Here is a 23,269-nt window from a genome sequence, read left to right on the forward strand (position 1 = left end):
GGGGTTTGGCACGACCTTCTAGCACGACTCTCAACGTCCGTCCGCAAAACGTGTTCGCAGCGCGCGACTCGAGGCTTATTAAAAAAGAAGAGAAAAAGAAAGAGAGAGAGAGAGAGAGAGAAAGAAAGAAAGAAAGAAATATGAAAGGAGAAGAAAGTGAATAAAAAGGACAATAATGACGATCAAGAAAAAGGACAAGAAAGATTAAGAAGCACACGCGCCCTCCTTCGTGCTCGATCGAGAACGCGAATCGATGCATTCAGTCTTGTTTCCTCGACGATCATTCAGCGACCCCTTCGATCGCGACACGAAAGATCGCTGATCCTCGTTGCCGATGCTCCTGCTAGAGATGTCCCGATGCACGCTCCCCTCCGAGCTTCTCTCGGCCACCGCGTCGTTAAACACAGAATTCCTCGTGCCTCTCGGACGCTCTTCGCCGAGAGAATGTCACTCCCCTAATTCTAGCTTCTCCGTTCTCGGAATAGTCACGTGTCTATGGCACTCGGTTCTCGCGATGGACGTATACAACGCGACAGAGGAACTAAGCGACTAGAAACAGGCGAGAAGAAGAGGATGCTCGCTACAGTCCCGTCGAAACGTTTCTCCGTCGCTTTCTTCACCTTCCTTTTCCTCTTCTTCTTCTTCTTCTAGGAGCAACCGGCTGGACCAAACGGCTGAACGATCCCAGCCAAGGTGAGTGATCCTCGCCAAGTCGAGGACGAAACGACGACGACGACGACGACGGTGTCAGCAACGATGACGAACGTCGGACCTGGTCGCCTCCTCGAACAGATCGTCGAACACCTTGTCGACGTCCGCCGTGTTCACGTTCAACAGCGGCGCTTGCTGATCGGTCTTGATCACCAGCCTGAGCCTCTCGTCGGCTATCCCCGGCATCGTTCTGCTACGGGACAGCCCGACCATGGTTTTCTGCAGGCTTCTGGGCGACCGTCTGCTCCTCGAGTGATCCCTTGCCTCGACCGGTTCCGCGGGACTGTCGAAGTACTGCCTGATCTTGTCCTCCATCTTCTTCACGCTGTCGGCCATCGAGGATGCCTCGAACTGCTTCGATCTCAGCTTCTGGGACGACGGGGACCTCGGCTTCGGCGGTTTAGGATGCGGCGACGGTTTCGAGGCCGCGGCCGCCGCCGGCGCGTTCACGCGGGGAGCACGCGGGTAGCCGGAGGACACGGCCAGCTGGTGCCAGGACTCCGACTTCGACAGAACGATGGACCTCGAAGGCTTTGTCGCGCAGGAGACCAGGTACTCGTCGCTGGAGTCGATCGCCGCTCCGTTCGGGATCGGCGAGCGTTCCTTTTGAATCGGCTTCGTTTGGCTGCTCGGCGGCAGCTCGTAGGCTTCCCTGAGCGCGCCTACTCGGTTCGCCGAGACCGGGCTGGGCGAGTGGCTCCTCTGCGGCTCCGGTTTCGGTTTCATCTGGGGAACCGGCGTCAGGTACTTGCCGTACTTGGACGGCTGAGAACCCGCCGGCTGGTCGAAGTTCGAGGGCTGGTTGTAGGCGTGCGGTTGACCCTGAGGAGCCGAGGCTCGGCCCGGAGCGGACGGTTGCCCGAGACCTTGCCGATGGACTTCAAGCAAGCTTCCCGGTTGATTGAAGCTTTGAGGGTAGCTTCCCGGCTGATTCGAGCCGGAGGGCTGGTTGGAGGTGCGTTGGTAGCTCTGACCTTGGAGTTGACCCTCGTAGCTCTCCGACTGGCTCGAGGACTGAATCTTCAGCTGATTCGCGACCATTTGTTGGGTCAGACCCGGTGGATATTGAGACGGCTCGTCGTTCAAGGACGTGATCTCGTTCTGCAGACGCCGGACCAGGCTCTGCTGCAACAGATTGTGCCTGCGAATCTCGTCCTCGGGAGTGGCGGTCTCGCTGGTGGCCGGCCTCGACCTGGAGGACCACTGCGACGGGGATGGCGAAGAGGAAGCTCGAGAATCGATCAACAGCTCCTCGGAACGAGGCTCGGGACTGTCGACGGAGGACGCGACCGTGGCGATCGCGCAGGTGTATCGCGTCACCACTCCCACGTCGGAACTGATGTCCTGGTTCTGGATGTTCTGGTCGTCCAGGAACGAAGAATCGTCCACCGGCCATTCGGTCGTCTTCTCCGGTGCCTCCTCGGGCGGATTGTAATCCGACAAGCTCGGAGGAACGAAGGAGTACGCGGGATCCTCTCTGTCGTCCTTCTGGTAACCCTCCAGGTCGAACCTTGGATCCTTCTTGGCGGGATCGACGGGATTTCCAGTCTGTTTCTGAAGACTCTGGGTAGGCTCGTGGTGCGCACTGTAGGTCTGTTCGCTGAAAGGTTGACGAGGATTCGACACCGGAGGGTCACCGGAAACTGTACGGTAGTTCTGGTTGTGGTCCAGGACGAACCTCTGAGGATCTGGGCGATGAACTGGGTTGGGTTCTCGATCAGCGGGTTTCCACTGTTTCCCGGTGTCCGCGTCGCTCATCACCGGCTTCTCTAAATCGCTGGTTTGGACGGCGGCGTTGCTGCAAACCGTGGATTCTTTCGCGATCCTCGGCCCTACTCTAAAGGACCGGCCTTCGTCCTGGTGCTCGTCGTTGATCCCCGTTTGCACGGCGACCGAGGAACTACCTCTCAAGGTAGCATCGGTGAAATTAGGCTTCGGCGGCTGCCTCTCGGGATAGCTAGTCGGCTTGATCGTCTCGAACGTGTTCTTCGGGGGGAACTTGTCCTTGGCTTCTCGACGATCCGCCGGGTGCTGATGGATCCTCGGCGGGTTCTGTCTGTCGGGGATCTTGAAGGAGATCTTCCCGTCCACCACGCCGGGGATCCTCTGGTTCTCGAACTTCCTCGTGTCGACGGTGCTCTTGCCGACGAACGGCGCGAACTGCTTGCAGAAGGATTTGTAATCGATCCTGCCGTTCTCCGTGACCGTCGGCCCGTTCTTGTTCTGGCTTCTGTCCTGGTCGAGCCATGGCGGACGCGGCAAGGAAGGCTTCTCGTGGTGCTCGACATCCGGTTTGCTTCTCGCCGGAGCGGCGTCGAACATCATCCTCGCCTTCTCCCTCAAGGTGCTCGTCGGCACCGGCGCGCTCTTAGGCCAATGATACGACGGAGGGACTTTCGACGGCGACACTGGCGACTTCTCGATCTTCCGGAACGGCGAGGACGGCGCGTGCCTGAATCCGCTGCCGGTGTCCTTGATCATCGGAGCGACGTAGCTCGACCTCGGTTCCGACTCGGAGGCGTACGCTTGATGCTGCGCCGCTCCCGGGAACATCTTGTTGGCTCGGTCCTTCAAGGAGGGTCTGTTCTCCCTCTCCTCGTGGCCGGTCGGCTTGTCGAAGGCTGTTTTGATGTTCGAGAACCGGCTGTTCCAGTTCTTGTTCGCCAGCGACGACATGTCCGTCGTTTTCGTGAAACCGAACGGCTTGTACGGGACCGGCGCGTTCGCCGGAGCCTCGTTGTTCCTGTTGATCAACGCCAAGAACTTCCGGTCGTTCTCGGTCCTCGGCTGCAACGCCGGCACTATGCTGCCACCGTTCGAGCTAGCCTTGTCTCCCACGTTGATCGGTCGTCTGAGAGAGACGCAGCCGGTGCCCTCGCGGCCGAGACTCTCCGCCTGCAGCTTCAGGTAGCTGGGTATGTCTATAGTGTTCGCTCGTTTGATCTTCGACTTCTTCGCGGTGAATTTATTAGCAGGAGGATACCTACTGGACGCTAATTCCGCTCGTTGTCTGAGAGCAGCCGCCAATCTGCTGACGCGACTCCTCTCGTCGCTCTCCTCGTTGCTCTGTACAATATTCTCACTGTTCGCCGGGTAGCTGTTATACTGAAGCATACTCTCGCTCGGGTTCGTCTCCACCTCCGGCTGCGCCGCTTTGTAGGTCTCCCTGATCTCCTTGTTCTTGTCCTCGAGCACCTGGCGCTGGTTGATGGCGTCTTTGATACACTTGTCCCGCACCTCTTCCGGCTTCTTCTCGAGGGCAACGGTAGCCTCTCCGCTGGCTTCCTTCTCCTTCACCGGCGCCACATCCTCCAGCTGCAAACAATTGCTTCTCTCCTCCTCCAACCACTTCCTGGCCTTAGCCAGCTCCTCGGCGGAGACGCCGATGGTGTGTCTGGTCCCTCTGCGTCTCCTGCTCAACGACGTGGACGGTAACACAGCGGGCGTCGGCAGTTTCTCCGGCGGCTTCTCTTTCTCCTCGGGCACCTGTAGCCGGGACAACAGACTAGACACCAGGCCCAACAGGTGCAGTTTACTGGTCGGATCCGATGCAGCGCCGTTCTTCGCCAGGGCCGCGACGTCGATCCTCTCCAGGGTCTCGCGGAGCCGCGAGAGCGCAGTCTCGATGTCGGACAAGAGCAGGTCCTCGAGGAACTTCAGGTCCTTCCTTAGCTCGGGCTCCTTGCAGTCGTCCAGCACACGTTCCATCGAGCTCCGCAGCCGGAAGTCCTCCTCGGAGTCGACGCCAGAGTCCTCGGGCACCGGTTGGGCGGGCTCTTCGGGGTCGGCGTCGACGTCGCCGTCGCGACGCTCACCTAGCGAGTGCTCGAGCGCCGTACGGAGACGCTCTACCAGCACCGGCAACGAATTCCACTCACCGACTGCCGCGGTCTCCGTCGGTTGTCCATCTGCGCTATCCGCCGCCCCTAATTTGGCGACCGGCTCCTCTTCGACCGCGTCGTTCGCGTCGAACACCGTCGCGGATGGCGGTGCGGTTGTTTCCGGCGTCGAACGCGCTGAAAAAGAAACGACACGAGACGGGGGTTGAACCCTGCCGACCTGGCCACCTGAGCGGCTGCCTCGGGGGACGCGGGGATACCAACCCTAACCGAAAGTGCTCGATCCCCTTCGTAGGACGCGGGACTCTTCAAGGAATTTTTGGCTTGTCGCCCGCTCGGCGGAAATTACATTCCAATGTCTTTCAATTAGCACAATTGTCGGCGAGGTCTAACCCGGAAAGCACAGGTCTTATAGCTGGATCTACGTGGATCGCGAAGAAGTAGGATTAGGGATAAATTGATCCGTAGAAGTCGGAAATTGATGCGCAGGGATTTGAACGGGATTCGGTTTGCAATTTGATTCTCAAACTATAAATGTCTTGACCTCCCGAACTGCGTTCAAGGGTCGAGACGCCACCTTGAACGTGGAGACTACGTAATTTGTTGAAGTTTTCGTAGAATTTGGGAAGAGAAAATGGACTATCGTCCTAGGATCTTGTTCGAAACTATTTCCGAGGGACAAACGAGGGTTAAGGACAGACCAAGTGCTTCCAACATTTCAGCAAATGTGAAATTGTGTTTACCGTCGTGCGGGGATGATGAAAGGCTATTTAAGTAGCATGACAAGCTATTGGAACACTTTCAATACTATGCGCGAAGACGACGAGGATAGCCGTCTAAATTTTTGCTTGGAAAGTTTATCGCGCGACAACGTGGACAATTGAAATTCACGAAATTCTGGTTTTGTACTATTTTCAGATACACAAGTGTATTTTTGCATTGATGCCTCATTTTTGCGATTGCTTTGGCTTTCGTTGTTTGGTATTAACAATGAACCTACCACCGCCGGTCACAATGACCGGTTCCAGATTTTTCATTTTACAATTACTGAAATTATAAAGATGTTTTCGTGGGAAGTGATTAAATAAAATCCAAATAAATTCAATCACGTGATTTTTATAAGACGACATGTTTCAGTTACTTTTAAGGCTCGGTGGGTTCAGTGTTAATAAGTCTGTCGACTAAGAATAATTGTTTCACGACAAATGCTTTGTTTGCTCGATCGAACACTTTCTACTAGGGGTGGTATTTACACGAACACACTGTTTCATCGAGGGCGACTCGTACCGCCGTTTTCTTCCATTCTATATTGTGTGGCTTTTGAACCTCATTATTATAATTATTGCGACTACTCACTAGTTCTAGTGTTAAAGTGTATGCACTACTTCTTGTCATCTGAACCGTCCGACGCGCAAGCATTGCGCATTATTAAAGAGAGTTCTCTCGTCAAGTTCTTACAATAGATTTTCACTGTGCGAAACAGTTTTACAGAACTGCGCCGCTTGCGGATCAAGCGAACCAAATTAACTCTGCATTGCTCACGGGGGATATGTGACCCCTAATCAATTCAAGATAATTCCCAGTTGTTCAACAGTTAATTATTTAGTCTAGTACGTGGCACACAAAAATGTAATTTGAACAATTTTATCAAACATTCCTCGCCTGAGCAATGCAGGGCGAAGGGGTCTCGTGCACTTAGAAATTCATTCGTTTTTGAAAAATAATTTTTCGTCAGAAAATCATTATATACATCTTAAACTTTAATCTACAACCTCTATAAGTTTCCAATACATACTGTGCAATAAAATTAACCCTCGAACGGTAGACCGCGGATGTTTATGCAAAATAAAAATTGTAAACTGCAAGGAACCGAAAATTTCTCGCCATCGTTGATAACTTCAAAAAGCGGAAAACGTGGATACTCATTTTTGCCATAAATGCATAAAATCCGCTGTCTACTTTAAAAAAAATGGCGAGACCCTAAAATATCTTGGGGCCACTCGCTGCTCTATAATGGTTTAGAATATATTTTCGATTCTTATAGACGTCTTTTTATTGTCTCTAATGATTTTGATACTCCGGGTCAAAGCGGACCCGGCCTCCGGAGGGTTGGACTGGTTTCTCGAGAATATTTATCGGAGGCTCGTGGAATCGTGTTTCTAAGTGTGCGAGACCTCTCGGAATTACAGATCGACTGGTATCTCGATTTTGTCGTTCGTCGCGGGCTCTTGGGAAGGTTATAGACGCGTCCGAAGACGGCGCAACGTCTCGGGTTAATTAGAAAACGGAAGCGCAGAATGTCCGACGGGTTTTCGCGAGACCGAAAGGGAGAGGCCGGCTGAGTTTGACCGGCTATCGCGCGCCTCGCTCTTTATTTAAAACCCACCGGATTCTCCGCGGGATTTATTTTCGGTCGCTCGTTCAACGCCTCGCAGCTGCCTGCGAGCGAGCGTGACGGACTGAGAAGACAAGGAACCGATTCTCGTTTGCGAGGTAATTCGAGGATGGATGGTCCACCGGGTTCTCTTTTCGTTCGTGATTGATCGTTGCACGCTCCCCGCGACCTGTGCCCTCTGACTCGGACACCCCCGAGGAAAAAAGCTGGTCGCATGCGAGGGAATGTATTTTTAACATCTGTACAATAAATTACAACAGTAAATCCCACCACCAAACTTTTGTCTCCAGGACACGACCAGGCCTCGAATTAAAACAATATCCTCAATAAAAAAAAAAAAAAAGATCGAGAAGGATATTCCCAATCACGAGGAATTTTCTCAAAGTCAAGATGGTGTTCCGAACATTGGCACGATCGACTCTAATTCGAACGATTTAAATTTCTGCTTTTTCGCACGGAAACAAATTTCTTTGTCTCCGAGAGGTCCTCGACGTTTTAAAGAACGGCACCGAGTTCGTCGAACACTTCAGACCGGAAGTTGCCGCGTTCGAGGTGATCCATCTATCCGCGAATTACCATACGTCACGAACCTGGTTGCGCGATCTCCTTCCTCTCGACCTCGAACGGCTTCTTCACCGTCTCCACGAACACCTTGTCCCGCTTGAACCGATCCCCGTTGCTCTCCTCGGGCAGGCTCTTCGGCTCCTTCGACACGTCCTCGTAAGTGTCTAAATAGTCAACGGAACTCGACCGGCCGCTCCCCGCCTCGATGATGCTGTGGAAATCATTGCTCTCCACCGCGCCTCGAATATCTGGAAATCATCGTCGGTTCATTGATCGTCCAACAAGTAGCTCGCGGAAATCCGGTGAATATTTTTCGAACGAAGATATCGGTCGAGTTGGAAAACTGTTTTAAACGGCGGAAGCCAATCGATGGAACTGTTTCGCGTCCTGTGACGGTCACGCGTGCCTTCAGACGCGAGTTTTACGATTGTTTTTTTTTTTTTAGTAGAAAAAGAGTATCGCAGCGGAACACAGCGGCGCTAAGCTGCCAATCCACCGGAACGATTCTTATTGTCGACGGACAATCACCGAACAACGATAAACGCGTGACAGTCTTCTTAGGGAACTGTTTTGTTGATAGAGTCGTTCGTTTACAGAAGATTAATTCAGCCGCTCACTTGCCAAATCGATTAACTCCATAAAACAGAAAGTGGAGAATTATGATGAATATACATATGACTGAACAAAGTGCTTTGACACTTTTAAAAATATTTCAAAAAGTGGAGTTAATGGTCTGTCAATTGTTGTAACTAACTACGAATTATTAATTTAAATGCACTAGATTTGCCATTTTCCAAGAATTTAGGAAAATAATTGAGTAGATGAAATAGTGGAAATTTTCAAAGACTTTAGAAATGCTGTTGCATTGTTTTTAGCTTGTTAAAATTATTTACGGCACGAGTACGTGTTTAAATTGCTTCTGCAACGAATGCGGACAATTTTTCTTTCGAATAAAAATCTATAATGATGAACAATTTGCGGAGAAGTTTCGCTGCGTTCGTTTCGGTGGAGACGCAGCTTAACGCGAGCAGACAGTGCGCGTCCAGCAATCACGTGCACCAATTTTCGTCAATCTTAAACAAAGATCAGAGTGGGATAGTTACGTTAATGATGTTACGTTTGCCAGATTAGAGAAAGAGAGGGAAGAACTAGTGAGTGAGAGAGAGAGAGAAAGAGAGAGAGAGAGAAAAAGCGAGAAACAGAGATAGAGAGTCATATGTTCTCGAGTGAGTCTGCCGTTTCAGCATCTTCGATCATCGTACTTTTTCCCCTGAGCTCCTGGACGTGTGCTCGTTCATTATCTATTTACGATACTCAATATTTCTAGGCCAGAGATATTCAAAGAACATCGTGACGCCAGCTCGTAAAGAAGACCTCACCTTCCGTCTCCGACATTTTGATCCTCTGCTTCGACTGGGCGCCTGGAAACAAAAACAAACATCCTTGTTTTATTCGTCCCGTTAATATCCCTGCCAAACATTAAAACCAAACGGCGGGGATTCTATAATTTTCTCCGTAAACAATGCGAACGTTTCATCTCGAATTAAAAACGAAATGTGTCATTCGATTTAACGCGCGGATTGGTCCGTGATTTAGTCACTGTATCATAATTAGTCTGCAATTTTGATAAATTTGCAATCTAAAGATACAATCACTCGAAAGCATTTCTGCTTTCTATGAATTTTTACAGTTCACAATCACTAGACTGCGATCGTTTATTTAATAATGTTATTTATAAATGTTTAAAATCCAAGAAGAAAGAATAAAAATTAATTTTTCACCTCATATCGATTTTTATAAACACTGAATTAATAAAGATTTGCAGCCTCATGAATAATCGCCTAATCGAACAGTGGGACAGATAGGAGCAAGCGGCTCCTCGAAACAAAATGGTGTAATTCAGTTTACTCGAGAAAGACGCAACTAACGACGCCATTGTTTAGGCAACCGATAAACGTTGCGCAACGGTTTATGTCCCAATATTTCAGATATCACGGAGTTCCTTATTGACATAACGCCGTTGCACAAACGTTTAGATGTATCCTTTAGACGATCAATAATATTGCGCAACAGCGTCGAACGTCCAAGGCCCTCGAGATCCCCGGGCAAATTAGAGGACACGGATCTGTCAATGGCCGTCAGGTGGATCACAAGTGTCCGTCGAGGGCTTCTAGGAATATTGTCCCTTTTTAGCCGTGGCGTTTCAAGCATGGCGACATTGAGCTACTCCTATTCGATGGCTGGTTTATTCCGGCGACCCTGCCGAGATTCCTTGGTGAACGACTCTACGTTTCCACGAAATTACAGTCTGCCGGTGCGAATGTTAACCCTTTGCACTCGAAGCCATTTTAACTCTAGAACGAAACATTTCTTTCGACCTGGAATATTTCCCTTCTATATATATTTTTTCATGCTATACATACGAAAATGGTGCAATTTACTCGTAGAGTATTGAAATGTTTCGTAATTTATTAAATACAAACAAATTTAATAATGTAAAAAATATTTTTAATAATGATACAGCAATTTTTAGTGGCGCCTTACAGTCGCCATTCGAGTGCAAAGGGTTGTATAGTGCAAAGAAATGTATAAATCAATTTCCAAGCTCTACTTCACGCTTTCCGAGCGATTCTTTTGCATTTCGGTAACGTAATTCGACGTGGCAGCGTCCAATAATGCACGCTCAAAAGTAGGAAGACATTACGCACGAAATGCTCTTCAGAAGCAATTTCAAAAGACTATAATCATTTTTTTTAAAAACAGTTTCTGTGCGCCTTCCTGTGTCCTTTATTGTTGGGTTGCTGCATATGATCCGATTTTTATCAGCAACGTTAACGCAACTTTCTTCTGAATAAATTTATTTGTCAAAACTCCATTATGCGAAATGAAAATGACCTACGTCGACTACAAGAAGCAGGGACCAAGTCAAAATTGTTTACGATAGACTGCGGACTTTTGTGCGAAATAGAAGTGATTTATGTCGATTACAAGAAGCAGGGACCAAGTAAAAATTGTTCCCTTTGTTTCCCCTGTATTTTTTAAATGAAATAAGATTAGATATTTCATGTTTGATACTCTAATGGTATATCGTGTTTGGGTATTTTTGACTGAAACGGGGCCTTTTGTTGGATTTGCTACGAATCTCCTTAAATGGTCGACTCTAGGTCTAGCCCGGTGCAATCCGCGATGGCAGAGAAGCGTTGGCGGCTGTTTGGAACACGGCAGGCCTCGTGCGAAAATAACTTTGACCCGTTTTCGCGCATACGGAAATTAGGAAGTCCCCGCTGATCCGATGCGAGTTGCGCCCCGACTCGATACAACTGATCCCGCGATCTGTTCGATCCCCGAAATTCCCTGAGATCACCCGGCAGTCGAAGTGATCAATTCAAACTCTACCGGAAAGTGGACTGCGGATTTTACGCGTTTATTAAATAAACAAATAGGCGAAATATAAAACAGTAACGTTGGGCTGCGAGGAAAGTTTGCAGCGTTTCTAAATTGAATTTCATAGATAACAGTAAGATAATTATTCTCAGATTTACTCTCAATCGCATATTTTACCGGTCTATTACTTTGTGCTATTTTCTGAGGTAATCTGATTACCTTTACTAAAATAAAAACTTGAATATCTGAATTTTATTAAAATCTTTTTTTTTTAATTTCAATTTCAAAACCCTGTAGTTTCAATTTATCCAATTTATTTTATCTCCTGCTCCTAGCGACCGATGCGGAAGATTTTTATTTTGCATAAAGATCCGCAAACTAAAGAAAATTTATTTCACATCAGAATTACCGGACCAGGAAAAATAGTTTTAGAATTTTTCTCTTTAAATCTATGAAAATTGTGACGGTGCTTCTGTTTAAAATGATTGGATGAATTTATTCTGTATGTAATTAAAATCAAGCGGGATGAACGCTGAACAATAGAAATAAAATGTCTCCATCGATTGAAACGAGAAATCTGAATGGATCTATTGAGTGAAATTGAGCAATTTAGTGTTCGCGTTAATGTTCGAATGAACGCCAATTTCGACCGATTATAGCGTTTCTAATGTTGACACGCCGCCTTGGTACACGGTTGACGAATTAGCGGACCATGTTTGGGTAATAAATTCTAGTCGAGAACTAGGGCAATGATCTTTCCCGTGAATAAAGCGTTGAATCTCTCGTGTTATGTAAGAGACCCGACGAAAAGGAACGGCCGTTATAAATAATAGTCCAGACGGAATTAATTTCTAGATCAGTATGTGCATGATCTACAAACCCACTATGAAGGACATACAAACATTTAGATCGAATAATGCATGCTTAACGCCTTCGGCTACAAGTTTACAGATTACGATGGCGGATTTTATGCATTCATGACAGAAATGAGTGGGTGTAATTTGAAACAGTAAATATGTTAGAAAAATTTGAAAATACTGTCATATCGTTTCCAATCTATTAAACATATTAAAAAAGAAAATAAATTTCTATTTCGCTCCAGTTTGTCACGATTCAGGTAGAAAATTTGGCACAAAGATCCGCTCGTTTGTTCATAAGAAAAGTGACATAACTCAAAATATATGTATAAAAAGAATTATGATAATATATGATAAATTGTGGTGTACTTTATAACTAATGTACATGACGATTAACCCAGTATCTACATAGCAACAAATTATTTTACATTTCTAAGACAATTTCAGATAATTTTCAAATTGCTCTCCTGCAAACTTTCCTTTTTCTAACTTATGTCACTTTGACCTACAGAATCTGAACGATTCGCAGTGCAATTCTGCGACGAGATAAACGTAAATAAATTTAAAAGAATAATATAAATTTTCATAACACTTTCAACGTCCGCAGTTACGAACACTAAACGCACTTGTAATAACAATTTCTCGGTAAATAAAATGTAGGCCGATCTGTTGCTCCAGTAAAACTGTTTCGTCACAGTCGCGAACGGTCGCAAAAATGATTTTGCATGTTGTTGCAAGCGCGCCGCGAGGCTTCGGTTTCAAAGTCGTTTCGACGTAAACGAAGAATTGGGAAAGACGGAGCGAATTAAGCAAGAAATCCGCGCACGTGTCGGGGACCAGCTAAGAAAAGGCCACCGCAAATAAAAACGTTTCTGTCTTCGCTTGTTCGCGTTGTACCGTCGACCGACGTATCCTCTGGAACGCGGCAAATAAACACTCCAGTTGTTGGTTCGCGTATGATAATAAATGTTTCCGCGAGCGTTGCGCAATCGCGTCCCTCATTCCGTTCGATGAACGAAGGAGCAACAAATAGCGCTGGTTTTTCCCTGGTCCGGGACGTTCGTGAAAAATCAGAAGCTTGTCCATTCTCACAAAATCTTCGTCTCGAATGAATGAAACAACGTGCTCCCAAGAACTGTTCCAAAGATTACAATAAAAAAGAGATCAACCAACCTTCGTGCAATAATCAAACAATTTAAAGTCGTGGAATCTCCGGGATATTATGCACAACACTCCGGTTTTACATAGCAAACTGTATCAAGTTAATTTGACTATTTTTAAGTAAATTGCAAGATGGCGGACGTCCGCGCGTCACGTGCATGACGCTAGCGAACGCGTTAATAAATAGACGAACAGATGCGCGTGTAACTAGACTGGATCAACGATCTACGGTACCAATAACGGGCACAGAATCAATGAAGCTCTTCCGAAGACAGGTCTCTCAGAAACGAAAAGAGATCAAGAAGAAAAATAAGATCGTCTACCGATGTTGCTGAGCTTCCAGTTTCGCACACACAGAAAAGTAGTCCACTGGAGAAAGAACAGGTACCGAACGAGAATACATGAACACCAGGTATACGGCGCAGCTAAAAAATTCTACAATACTTTATACAAATCACAAAAATGTATCCGTAAACATTCAGCCATTTCTTTTCCAATAAAGAAATAAATTCAATAATGTCTCGTGGATGCGATCTTTGCAATCTCAATAATCGTAAATTGAAAATATTAGAGACGGCCATAAACCTAGTAAACCCAGTGTGAATAATCTGGATCAATGATCTACTAGCAACGAATCCCAGAGGAGAGTAGCAGCTCCTCGAGAAGCTAACAGAATAAAAGAAGAAGAAGAAAAGGAAAGACAAAATCGTGTTCCGAGGAAGTCGGTGAGCTCGATTCGAGGGAGAGAGAAAGAGAGAGAGAGAGGACGAATGCGAACAATGTCGGTCGTTCTCCGCAATTAAAGAAATAGAACGGAGTAAAAGCGCCGGGAGGGTGAAGAAAGCGGACGAGATGTTCCGGTCAGTTTGGTTTGCACGCGGTGCGACCATGATAGGCAAGAAGCGCTAGTCGGGCGAGCTGCACACGCGGCCGCGTTGCCACGAGGACGGTTACTCGCTTTATAAATAGTCCGGGGCGAGTTTCACCGCGGTGTAGACGACTCCCGACACCGCCACCTTCCCGAGAAAGCACCTTCGTCGGCCTTCGCGCGGCTATACTACGCGGCGCGGATACGGTTTTTACCGAAATACGTATAGCCGCCGCCGGCCGCGGCGACCTTCTCGCCCCGAGGCGGCTGCTCTCCGCGGAACAGATTTTTCGTAGCGGCCGGCTAAGTACTCTGGCCACCGTGGAACGTTGCCAGAGACAGCGCCGCCCGGCACTTTGTTGCCCGATGCCGGCCGATTTTGGTCCGGCGGGTGAATCGGAAACGCGTCGGGGCAGTCGTCCAACGCTGTCGATCCTCGCGCGGACACGCACCTGGTGCCCGATGCCGACACGATGACGAATTTCTCTTTCTCTCTTCCTCTTTCTCCGTCTTCCCCGCGTTCCGCGTGAACCGCTATTTCGATCACGATCTATCCGCTCACAAGATCCCCGATTTCTCGTACGCACCGCTTTCGACGACCGCCGCACCGCGAGGAGAAAGCCGATGCCCAGCGGTGGCGATTCTTACTGTTACTCCTGACACAGACACTTGCGTCACTTGGCCCGCGGAGATTAGGCTCGGAGAACCAACCCGCTACCACCCCCTGGCCAGAAACGCTCGGTCGGGAAAGCGCGCCGCGGACGGCGGACAACGTTTTCGTTCTCGAGTCGCATAAACGAAACGGTAACGCCGAGATTCGCGTGTTTACTCGGCGATCAACTTCTACCGTCACCTTGTAATTCTGTTGTTGGTCAAGAATTTCTTACAACCTCCGGGAGACATACTATCCCGTTAACCGGGAACGACGAACACTGTCCACACAACAATGTATTACTTTTGTTTACCGATATTTTCTTAACCCACTTTCGGTTTCTTTTTGTGAGTTCTTTCGAATTGACGAAGGAAGAGATTATTGCCGATCTCTCTGTTCCTGGATGATCACAATTTACGTTCGAGGCATAAAGATATGCCGTAGAAAAAGAATGTCGTAGAGAATTTTGGTTATTGACGTGAAGAATGATCGTTCATGGTTCACATGACAACATGGTTCACTGGACAACCATGTTATTGTATAAAGAGACTGGTGCGGTGTCAGAGACACTCCAAGGGCGAGTACAAGCAGAACAGTTCGAGGAGGATCCTTACAGAAATCACGCGCACGAGAAAGCCGAACAGTTTGGAGGCGAATCGCAGAACGAGATTGAAGCCACTAGGACGTTACTCGAAACAAGCACAACGTCGTACCGTTCGTAGGGTACCGAAGTCCAGTTAAGGGTGAGTACAAGCAGGTTCGACGATCCTTACGAGAGTTGGAAGCTTCGAAGCAAACGGCAGGGTTCTCGTTTTCGGGATCGGCGAGGCTCGCGATTGTCGACCGGACACTTTCAGCCAGGGAGAGCAACGGTCTATCGGATGGTGTGTTCGTTTACCTTGAAGAGCCAGAGGAGCGGTTGTCGGTGTATTGGGAGCCTACGCGCTCAGGAGACTGCGCGAGTAGCCAGCCACCGGACTGCTCGTTCCGGTGGTTATCGTTGGCGGTGGTGGTGGAGCCGCTGGTGGCGATGGTAGTGGCAGCGACGGTGGATGATGCTACCTTAGCAGCGCTGCCGTTAAAAGCTTACCGTCACCCGGCTCGAATTAGACCGCCTGAAATAGACCGGAGTTATTGCCGGCACTATGGACCAACCAGCCTGGACACGGCATACCTCTCGCAGTCCCGTCGTATAGGACAAGGTGGACACCGTTGGTCGCTTCCGCTACCGGTACCGGACACACCCGATCTCTCCTCCTTGGCACCTCTTCCTCTATAGCCGTCTGTCTTTACTCTCTCCATCTTCCACGCTACACGCTTCATTCTGTCCCACCTGGTGTCCCCACGTTCCCCGTCTCTCTTCCAGTAATTGCCAGGTTACTCCGCACCGGCTATTTTCGATGTCGCCCGAGAAGATCGTGAATGGATTTAGGCAGTCGGACGTTAATAGGCTTAACGAGTCGAGTACTACTGACCTTAGAGGTTCGTCGTTGGATGGCATTGATCGGGATCACGAGACGTTTCATACTCGGCGAGTTCGTCTCTTCGCGATTCGAACTCCGGCGTCAGAGCTTGCGCTGAAAAGCAACGTTTTGGGTCAGTGGTACTGCTTCGCGACCTTGTTTAAGGCAAATCTATTATGCTGGAAAAATTCTGGAGAAGTTTCCTTCCAGAAATATTTCTAATTTGCAGATGTCTCCTCCGTGCTTGCGCTGAAAAGCACCATTTTGGGTCAGTGGTACTGCTTCGCGACCTTGTTTAAGGCAAATCTATTATGCTGGAAAAATTCTGGAGAAGTTTCCTTCCAGAAATATTTCTAATTTGCAGATGTCTCCTCCGTGCTTGCGCTGAAAAGCACCATTTTGGGTCAGTGGTACTGCTTCGCGACCTTGTTTAAGGCAAATCTATTATGCTGGAAAAATTCTGGAGAAGTTTCCTTCCAGAAATATTTCTAATTTGCAGATGTCTCCGTGCTTGCGCTGAAAAGCACCATTTTGGGTCAGTGGTACTGCTTCGCGACCTTGTTTAAGGCAAATCTATTATGCTGGAAAAATTCTGGAGAAGTTTCCTTCCAGAAATATTCCTAATTCGCAGATGTCTCCTTCGTGCTTGCGCTGAAAAGAACCATTTTGGGTCAGTGGTACTGCTTCGCGACCTTGTTTAAGGCAAATTTATTATACTCGTAACATTCTGGAGAAGTTTCCTTCCAGAAATATTTCTAATTTGCAGATGTCTCCTCCGTGCTTGCGCTGAAAAGCACCATTTTGGGTCAGTGGTACTGCTTCGCGACCTTGTTTAAGGCAAATCTATTATGCTAGCAAAATTCTGGAGAAGTTTCCTTCCAGAAATATTTCTAATTTGCAGATGTCTCCTCCGTGCTTGCGCTGAAAAGCACCATTTTGGGTCAGTGGTACTGCTTCGCGACCTTGTTTAAGGCAAATCTATTATGCTGGAAAAATTCTGGAGAAGTTTCCTTCCAGAAATATTTCTAATTTGCAGATGTCTCCGTGCTTGCGCTGAAAAGCACCATTTTGGGTCAGTGGTACTGCTTCGCGACCTTGTTTAAGGCAAATCTATTATGCTGGAAAAATTCTGGAGAAGTTTCCTTCCAGAAATATTCCTAATTCGCAGATGTCTCCTTCGTGCTTGCGCTGAAAAGAACCATTTTGGGTCAGTGGTACTGCTTCGCGACCTTGTTTAAGGCAAATTTATTATACTCGTAACATTCTGGAGAAGTTTCCTTCCAGAAATATTTCTAATTTGCAGATGTCTCCTCCGTGCTTGCGCTGAAAAGCACCATTTTGGGTCAGTGGTACTGCTTCACGACTTTGTTTAAGGCAAATTATGCTAGCAAAATTCTGGAGAAGTTTCCTTCCAGAAATATTTCTAATTTGCAGATGTCTCCTCCGTGCTTGCGCTGAAAAGCACCATTTTGGGTCAGTGGTACTGCTTCGCGACCTTGTTTAAGGCAAATCTATTATGCTGGAAAAATTCTGGAGAAGTTTCCTTCCAGAAATATTTCTAATTTGCAGATATCTCCTCCGTGCTTGCGCTGAAAAGAACCATTTTGGGTCAGTGGTACTGCTTCGCGACCTTGTTTAAGGCAAATCTATTATGCTGGAAAAATTCTGGAGAAGTTTCCTTCCAGAAATATTTCTAATTTGCAGATGTCTGCTCCGTGCTTGCGCTGAAAAGAACCATTTTGGGTCAGTGGTACTGCTTCGCGACCTTGTTTAAGGCAAATTTATTATACTCGTAACATTCTGGAGAAGTTTCCTTCCAGAAATATTTCTAATTTGCAGATGTCTCCTCCGTGCTTGCGCTGAAAAGCACCATTTTGGGTCAGTGGTACTGCTTCACGACTTTGTTTAAGGCAAATTATGCTAGCAAAATTCTGGAGAAGTTTCCTTCCAGAGATATTTCTAATTTGCAGATGTCTCCGTGCTTGCGCTGAAAAGAACCATTTTGGGTCAGTGGTACTGCTGCGCGACCTTGTTTAAGGCAAATCTATTATGCTGGAAAAATTCTGGAGAAGTTTCCTTCCAGAAATATTTCTAATTTGCAGATGTCTCCTCCGTGCTTGCGCTGAAAAGCACCATTTTGGGTCAGTGGTACTGCTTCACGACTTTGTTGAAGGCAAATTATGCTAGCAAAATTCTGGAGAAGTTTCCTTCCAGAAATATTTCTAATTTGCAGATGTCTCCTCCGTGCTTGCGCTGAAAAGAATCATTTTGGGTCAGTGATAATGCTTCGCGAGATCGTTTAAGGCAAATTATGCTCGCAAAATTCTGGAGGAGTTTCACTTCTCGTGTAAATAATTGAATCTCAGGCGATTCCTATGCAACATTATTTATAGTACAAATTAATGAAGATTTGAAGAAAGAAAATTAGTGGCACTAAAATTTTTTCGTCACCCGGTAGTCAACGTGTTGAGTAATTGTTCTATTATTCAAACGCTCGTGTTTGCCTGTTTAGTTTGGATAATCGAGGTTCTACTGTACATTATTTTTCCCAGAATTCATCTCGTAATTAGACTGCGGATATTATGCGTTTGTACACAAAGTAAGTACCATTTGAAGCAGTGGACATATTAAAATGATTTAAGGAGAACGATGTATTAGTTTCAACTTGATAAGACAATTCAAAGAAGAAACAAACTTCTATTTGGCTCCCGTGTCTTGCGATTACTGCAAACACATTTTATTTTGCACAAAGATCCGCAGTCCACTTGTAGTCTTTTGCTCGCTCATTAGACATACAGCGGACCAAATAGAGATACACAATAGCGTATATACTTTACATAAAAAATCTTGACCTCTTTAAAATTTAAAAACTGGAAAGCCACGGATACTAACGCTAGGTTTACGAAACACTAAAAGTGAGTATTTTATATTGCTTTATAAAAATAAGAAGCATGTGTCTATCCAAGTTTTCACCCATTTTTGGAATAATATATACCTAAAGAAATGTTGAGTAATTCCAGGTGAATGGATTTTCACAATCTCAATAATCGTAAATTAAAAATATTAGAACCTTTTAATATTAGTAATATACTAGTAATATACTTATAGTAATATTATAGTAATATTAGTAATATAATTTAATATTAGTAATTTAACCCTTAGCACTCGAATGGCGACTGTAAGGCGCCACTAAAAATGGCTGTATCATTATTCAAAATATTTTTTACATTATTAAATTTGTTTGTATGTAATAAATTACTAAACATTTCAATACTCTACGAGTAAATTGCACCATTTTCGTATGTATAGTATGAAAAAATATATATAGAAGGGAAATATTCTAGGTCGAAAGAAATGTTTCGTTCTAGAGTTAAAATGGCTTCGAGTGAAAAAGGAAAAAAACTTAATATCAGTTTAATATTAGAACATTTTGACTGGTCCCGTAAACCTAGTGTTAGTGGAACTTCCGAGGACCTTACCGAGCGGGTCCGTAGACTCTCCGATTTGCAGTCTCCGATTCGAAAAGGTTTTTGGTGCATCGAGAGGTCCGCGACACACACCGGCACATATTCTTAGAATCGACTGCAATTTAACGGATTCCACGGGCATTTCGCAGTTCAGATTTATTTCGGTCTTGCGGGGTTGTTGCCGGTGCGAATTCCTGCGAAACAATTGGCTCGGCGCGTCTAGTGCCGGCGTTGATGTCTCCGGCGTGCCATTCGGGCGTGCCTCGCGATCCACGTTCGCGTGTGTCACGTCTGGTGTCGTCATCCGGGATCATCGATCGAGCCGGACCGGCCGAAATAAAACGACCGGCCCCACCGACCGGGGGCTCGCGTTTTCCTGGCTCAGCTGATCGGGGCTGATCGTTTTGTCCCTGTTTCCTTTCCTACCGTGTAGGCTCGTCGACGAGCGATTCCTTCTGCCCGAAGAGACCCCACCTGCGCGTCTTTCTCTTTCGTTCTCCCCTCTAGATCCGTTCGTCCCCTCTACCGCCGGCTGGAACTCACTTTCGAAGACCCGTTAACCTACTCGAGGGCCTTAGTATCCGTTCTGGCTTCGGTCTTCCACGGTGACCACGCAGGTGCCGTGCCTCCAGACGCGTTCGTTTTCGCAACAGATTGTCCTTGGACGCTTCTGGCTGACCGTGCCGGGCCTAAGGTACTCCGCAATCCGATTAAACATTTATACCATCCGCACCGACACGGAACGACTCCGTTTCGGTATAACAATACTTCTGTTCTTCACCTTCTACGTGTCTGACACGGAATTGACAGCATTAGGCTGCCCCGTAAGTTCGTCGAAAGGCACGTGGGCAAACTTTAAGTTTGGCGACAAAATAGAACATTAAGGAGCACATGCTCGTGCTATCGAACAATACGCGAAACCTCTGGGACAACCTGATAACAATTCAAATTGCGTTGGAGAACGTCCGTCCGCACAGTCCTGAACGGAACCGTTCCCCGTGCCCGTGCGGATTTCGACGAAACGTTTCCGTCAAATTGACGGAGAAGCGGTCTTCTCGTCCGGTCGTTGTTCACCGTGCACTTTTGCGCTTCGTGAGAAGATTTCAGGGAGAGGCCCTGATGCGAAGCGGCTTGAAACGAGAACCGGAACTGGCCGGTTCCGTCAGGGTCGAGACTCGAGAAATCGTCCCGCGACGATGAAGGGATGGTTCGACGCGTTCCGCATCGACGGCGGACCCACGTTGTACAGCTACAGCAACAGGACACCCGTCACCGGCGACGTGCCGCTCATCATCGTCTTCGTGATCTTCGGCACGATATTCACCGCCTTCTTGGTCATATTCCCTGGAATTCGAAAGGAGGCTTGTATCCCGGTTTCGTTAACTACCGATTTTCATGCGACCACAATTTATGCTAGAATTCGGATCGCTAACCCTCCCGCAGCGGGACACCTGGGTCCTCTAATCCCGAAATGAATTTTTTATCAAAATGGTCCTTCAATTCCTGAAAGATAAAGGAATCTTGTTTAGAGATCTTGTTTAAAAAAGAATTGGTAAATAAATCTGTGAATAAGTCAATTGTAAAATTGTAAGAAAGGTCCGCTGCCCGAGGGTTAATATAAAGATAAACGTAATTGCAAGATTCTTTAGATACACAGTGACTCAGACAGTACACAAGAGACTGTCGTGAAAAAAGTGGAATCTTGTCTTGGGACTGAGAAAAAACTAGCGCAAGTTGAAATGAAATATATAATAATTTGATCGCGGATATTTATGCGAATTTAGATGTTCGCAGATCTGGAGGAACCAGAGTTGCATTTTCTTAGTTTTAATAGAGTTTTCAGGACTTCCGGTTGTTTTTCTAAAGGAATGGTTTCTGTGTTATCTTCGAGGATCTGTTAATTTTTCCATCGACGTCGCGAACGTTACCGCTGAATGGTACCCGTTGCGTTTTCAGAGATTGAGCACGTTTCTCACGGTGACCTTGAGCCTCTTCGTCGGAGCCTCGATACAAGGTTCGGTCTACTTTGCTTGCAATTAACCGAGTTTTCTCTTTCCTCGTCTGAGCGTATGACTCTTTACAGTCGCGCAGTATGGCTCCTCCTGGCACACCAGTTCCGCGACCGTTGTCAGCACGTACAGCGCTTATTCTGGACAGAAGACTACCGCCGAAATCGGTGGTTACATCGGTTTGATGCACATCAACATCACCTATCGACGTGAGTCGATAACTATGCTTTAATTCGCCGGCTCCGTGAACAATACAGTGATTTCTCTATATATGTCGACAACACCTGGATGATAAACGTCGCGGAATTATCCCCACTACCGCGGGGTATACCTCGTGAGGGGCCGCGAGGCTCGAGAGGCCTCGGACGCCGAGGAGTGTAAACATAACAGTGTCGTTGATAATCGTGTTGTTGACATATATCGAGAATTCACTGTAGCGCGCTCGGGTTCCATCGATTGTTTCCTAGTAACCGGTTTACTAATCCTGAGTGATCTAATCTCGTAGTGATACCAAACAGCGAGCATCCGATGGATGACGTGGAGTATAACGAGAGATTCTGGTGGAGGAGTACGGGGGAAATGACCAGCGCCTTCAAGCAAGCATTGAATCAGGGAGCGCCGTTTCCTATTGTCTCCTTAGCCGAATACTTCAGCCTTCACCAAGAGGGATTCTCATGGGGCAGCAAGTACCGCCAGGCCGGTTACTATGCGTCCCTTATGCTTTGGTAAATATCCTTTAAATTGTTCCCGGCACTCCATGATATTAACGCTAGCTTCACGGGTCACTAAAACTGACCATTTTACATTACTTTAGAATTTTTAGCCATTTCTTAAATAACATATACCCGAAGAAATACATTTGTTGAATAATTCCTCGTGGATATTTCCAACCTCAATAATCGTAAAAATATTAGAACGCGTCGATATTTTTTACAAGTTATTCTATAAAAATTGCAATAAAGAGGCCATTAACTACGGCTGAAGGTAGTCGTTAACAAATCAACGTCGCAATGATTAACACACTGGCCATCATCCTTTACGAATTGTTGCTTTCTACTTTTGTTGCGCAACGCTTTCCAGGGCATCCTTCGCATTTTGGACCATGATGAACCTGCTACTGGTAGTGGTGCCGCGGTACGGCGCTTATGGCATGATTTCCACCGGCATCTGCATGCTGTTGACCAATTTAATATATTGGGCGCTGCTGCCATGCGAGCCGCTGACAGCTCACATAGATGGCTCTATTCTTGCTTTTAATCTGGGATGGAATTATTGGCTGGTTCTGCTATCAGGTAGGTGTTAGTTTTCAAGTATAGTTGCAAGGAACAGGATTCGAGGATGGTTCTTGTTTCAGGTATCGGATGCCTATTCGTCGGGGCGGTGATAACTGCGATAGACATGATATTCCCTCATCAGTTCTCCACTATATTAGAGGTCGACTATGATACACCATACGATAGGCACGTGATCATAGAAGAGAGTTTCGACACGAGAAATATCAGACGTAGACTACCTAAGATCGAGGATTCCTTTGGTGATCGAATAATAAGGTAATCTATTAATCGAACTCGTCTCTTAATGGGTTAGTAAGCGTTGTTTCGTGTCAATCGTTCCAGTCAACTGTCGTCGAAGCTGCAGAGCAGACACGACATCAAAGAAGACACTCAGGGCGTGATAAACCGCGGCTACACTTCGCACGAGTCCTCGGACTACCAACACGAAGACATGACCAAGAACGACTGGTCTTATCCGTTCCCATCGTCCTCGCGGAGAACTATCAACGGCTAACTTCTTGGACATTCCGGAAATAAAGAATTTTATATTTATCCCACTACGAGTCCTGATTCCTGCCAAGATAATCAATAGCGGACATGAATTGACCCGATACAAAACTGTAAA

The 23,269-nt window shown here is 46.9% G+C and overlaps 2 protein-coding genes across 4 annotated transcripts; one reads left to right on the forward strand and one right to left on the reverse strand.

Annotated features, from left to right (window-relative positions):
• Positions 1 to 328: 328 nt before the first annotated feature.
• LOC143360012 (uncharacterized) lies at positions 329 to 15,738 on the reverse strand. Of its 3 annotated transcripts, XM_076798508.1 has the most exons (5): positions 15,606 to 15,738; positions 15,330 to 15,546; positions 8,889 to 8,930; positions 7,536 to 7,757; positions 329 to 4,727 (listed from the first exon to the last, which is right to left on the reverse strand). In XM_076798508.1, the coding sequence occupies exons 3-5, from the start codon at positions 8,902 to 8,904 to the stop codon at positions 748 to 750; spliced, it is 4,218 nt and encodes a 1,405-aa protein (XP_076654623.1). In that variant the 5' UTR covers positions 8,905 to 8,930; positions 15,330 to 15,546; positions 15,606 to 15,738; the 3' UTR covers positions 329 to 747. The 3 variants fall into 3 exon arrangements, with proteins under 3 accessions (XP_076654623.1, XP_076654624.1, XP_076654625.1); XM_076798509.1 differs by lacking the exons at positions 15,330 to 15,546; positions 15,606 to 15,738 and adding an exon at positions 15,145 to 15,275; XM_076798510.1 differs by lacking the exons at positions 15,330 to 15,546; positions 15,606 to 15,738 and adding an exon at positions 14,367 to 14,441.
• A 4,043-nt stretch (positions 15,739 to 19,781) lies between these two features.
• On the forward strand, positions 19,782 to 23,264 carry Mol (dual oxidase maturation factor 1 mol). The gene is made up of 8 exons (XM_076797389.1): positions 19,782 to 20,055; positions 20,469 to 20,722; positions 21,318 to 21,375; positions 21,445 to 21,579; positions 21,876 to 22,095; positions 22,451 to 22,662; positions 22,725 to 22,920; positions 22,987 to 23,264. Exons 2-8 carry the CDS (start codon positions 20,558 to 20,560, stop codon positions 23,156 to 23,158), a joined length of 1,158 nt encoding a protein of 385 aa, XP_076653504.1. The 5' UTR covers positions 19,782 to 20,055; positions 20,469 to 20,557; the 3' UTR covers positions 23,159 to 23,264.
• The last annotated feature ends 5 nt before the right edge of the window (positions 23,265 to 23,269 follow it).

Source organism: Halictus rubicundus, chromosome 12, assembly GCF_050948215.1.
Source record: "Halictus rubicundus isolate RS-2024b chromosome 12, iyHalRubi1_principal, whole genome shotgun sequence".
Taxonomy (NCBI): Eukaryota; Metazoa; Arthropoda; class Insecta; order Hymenoptera; family Halictidae; genus Halictus; species Halictus rubicundus.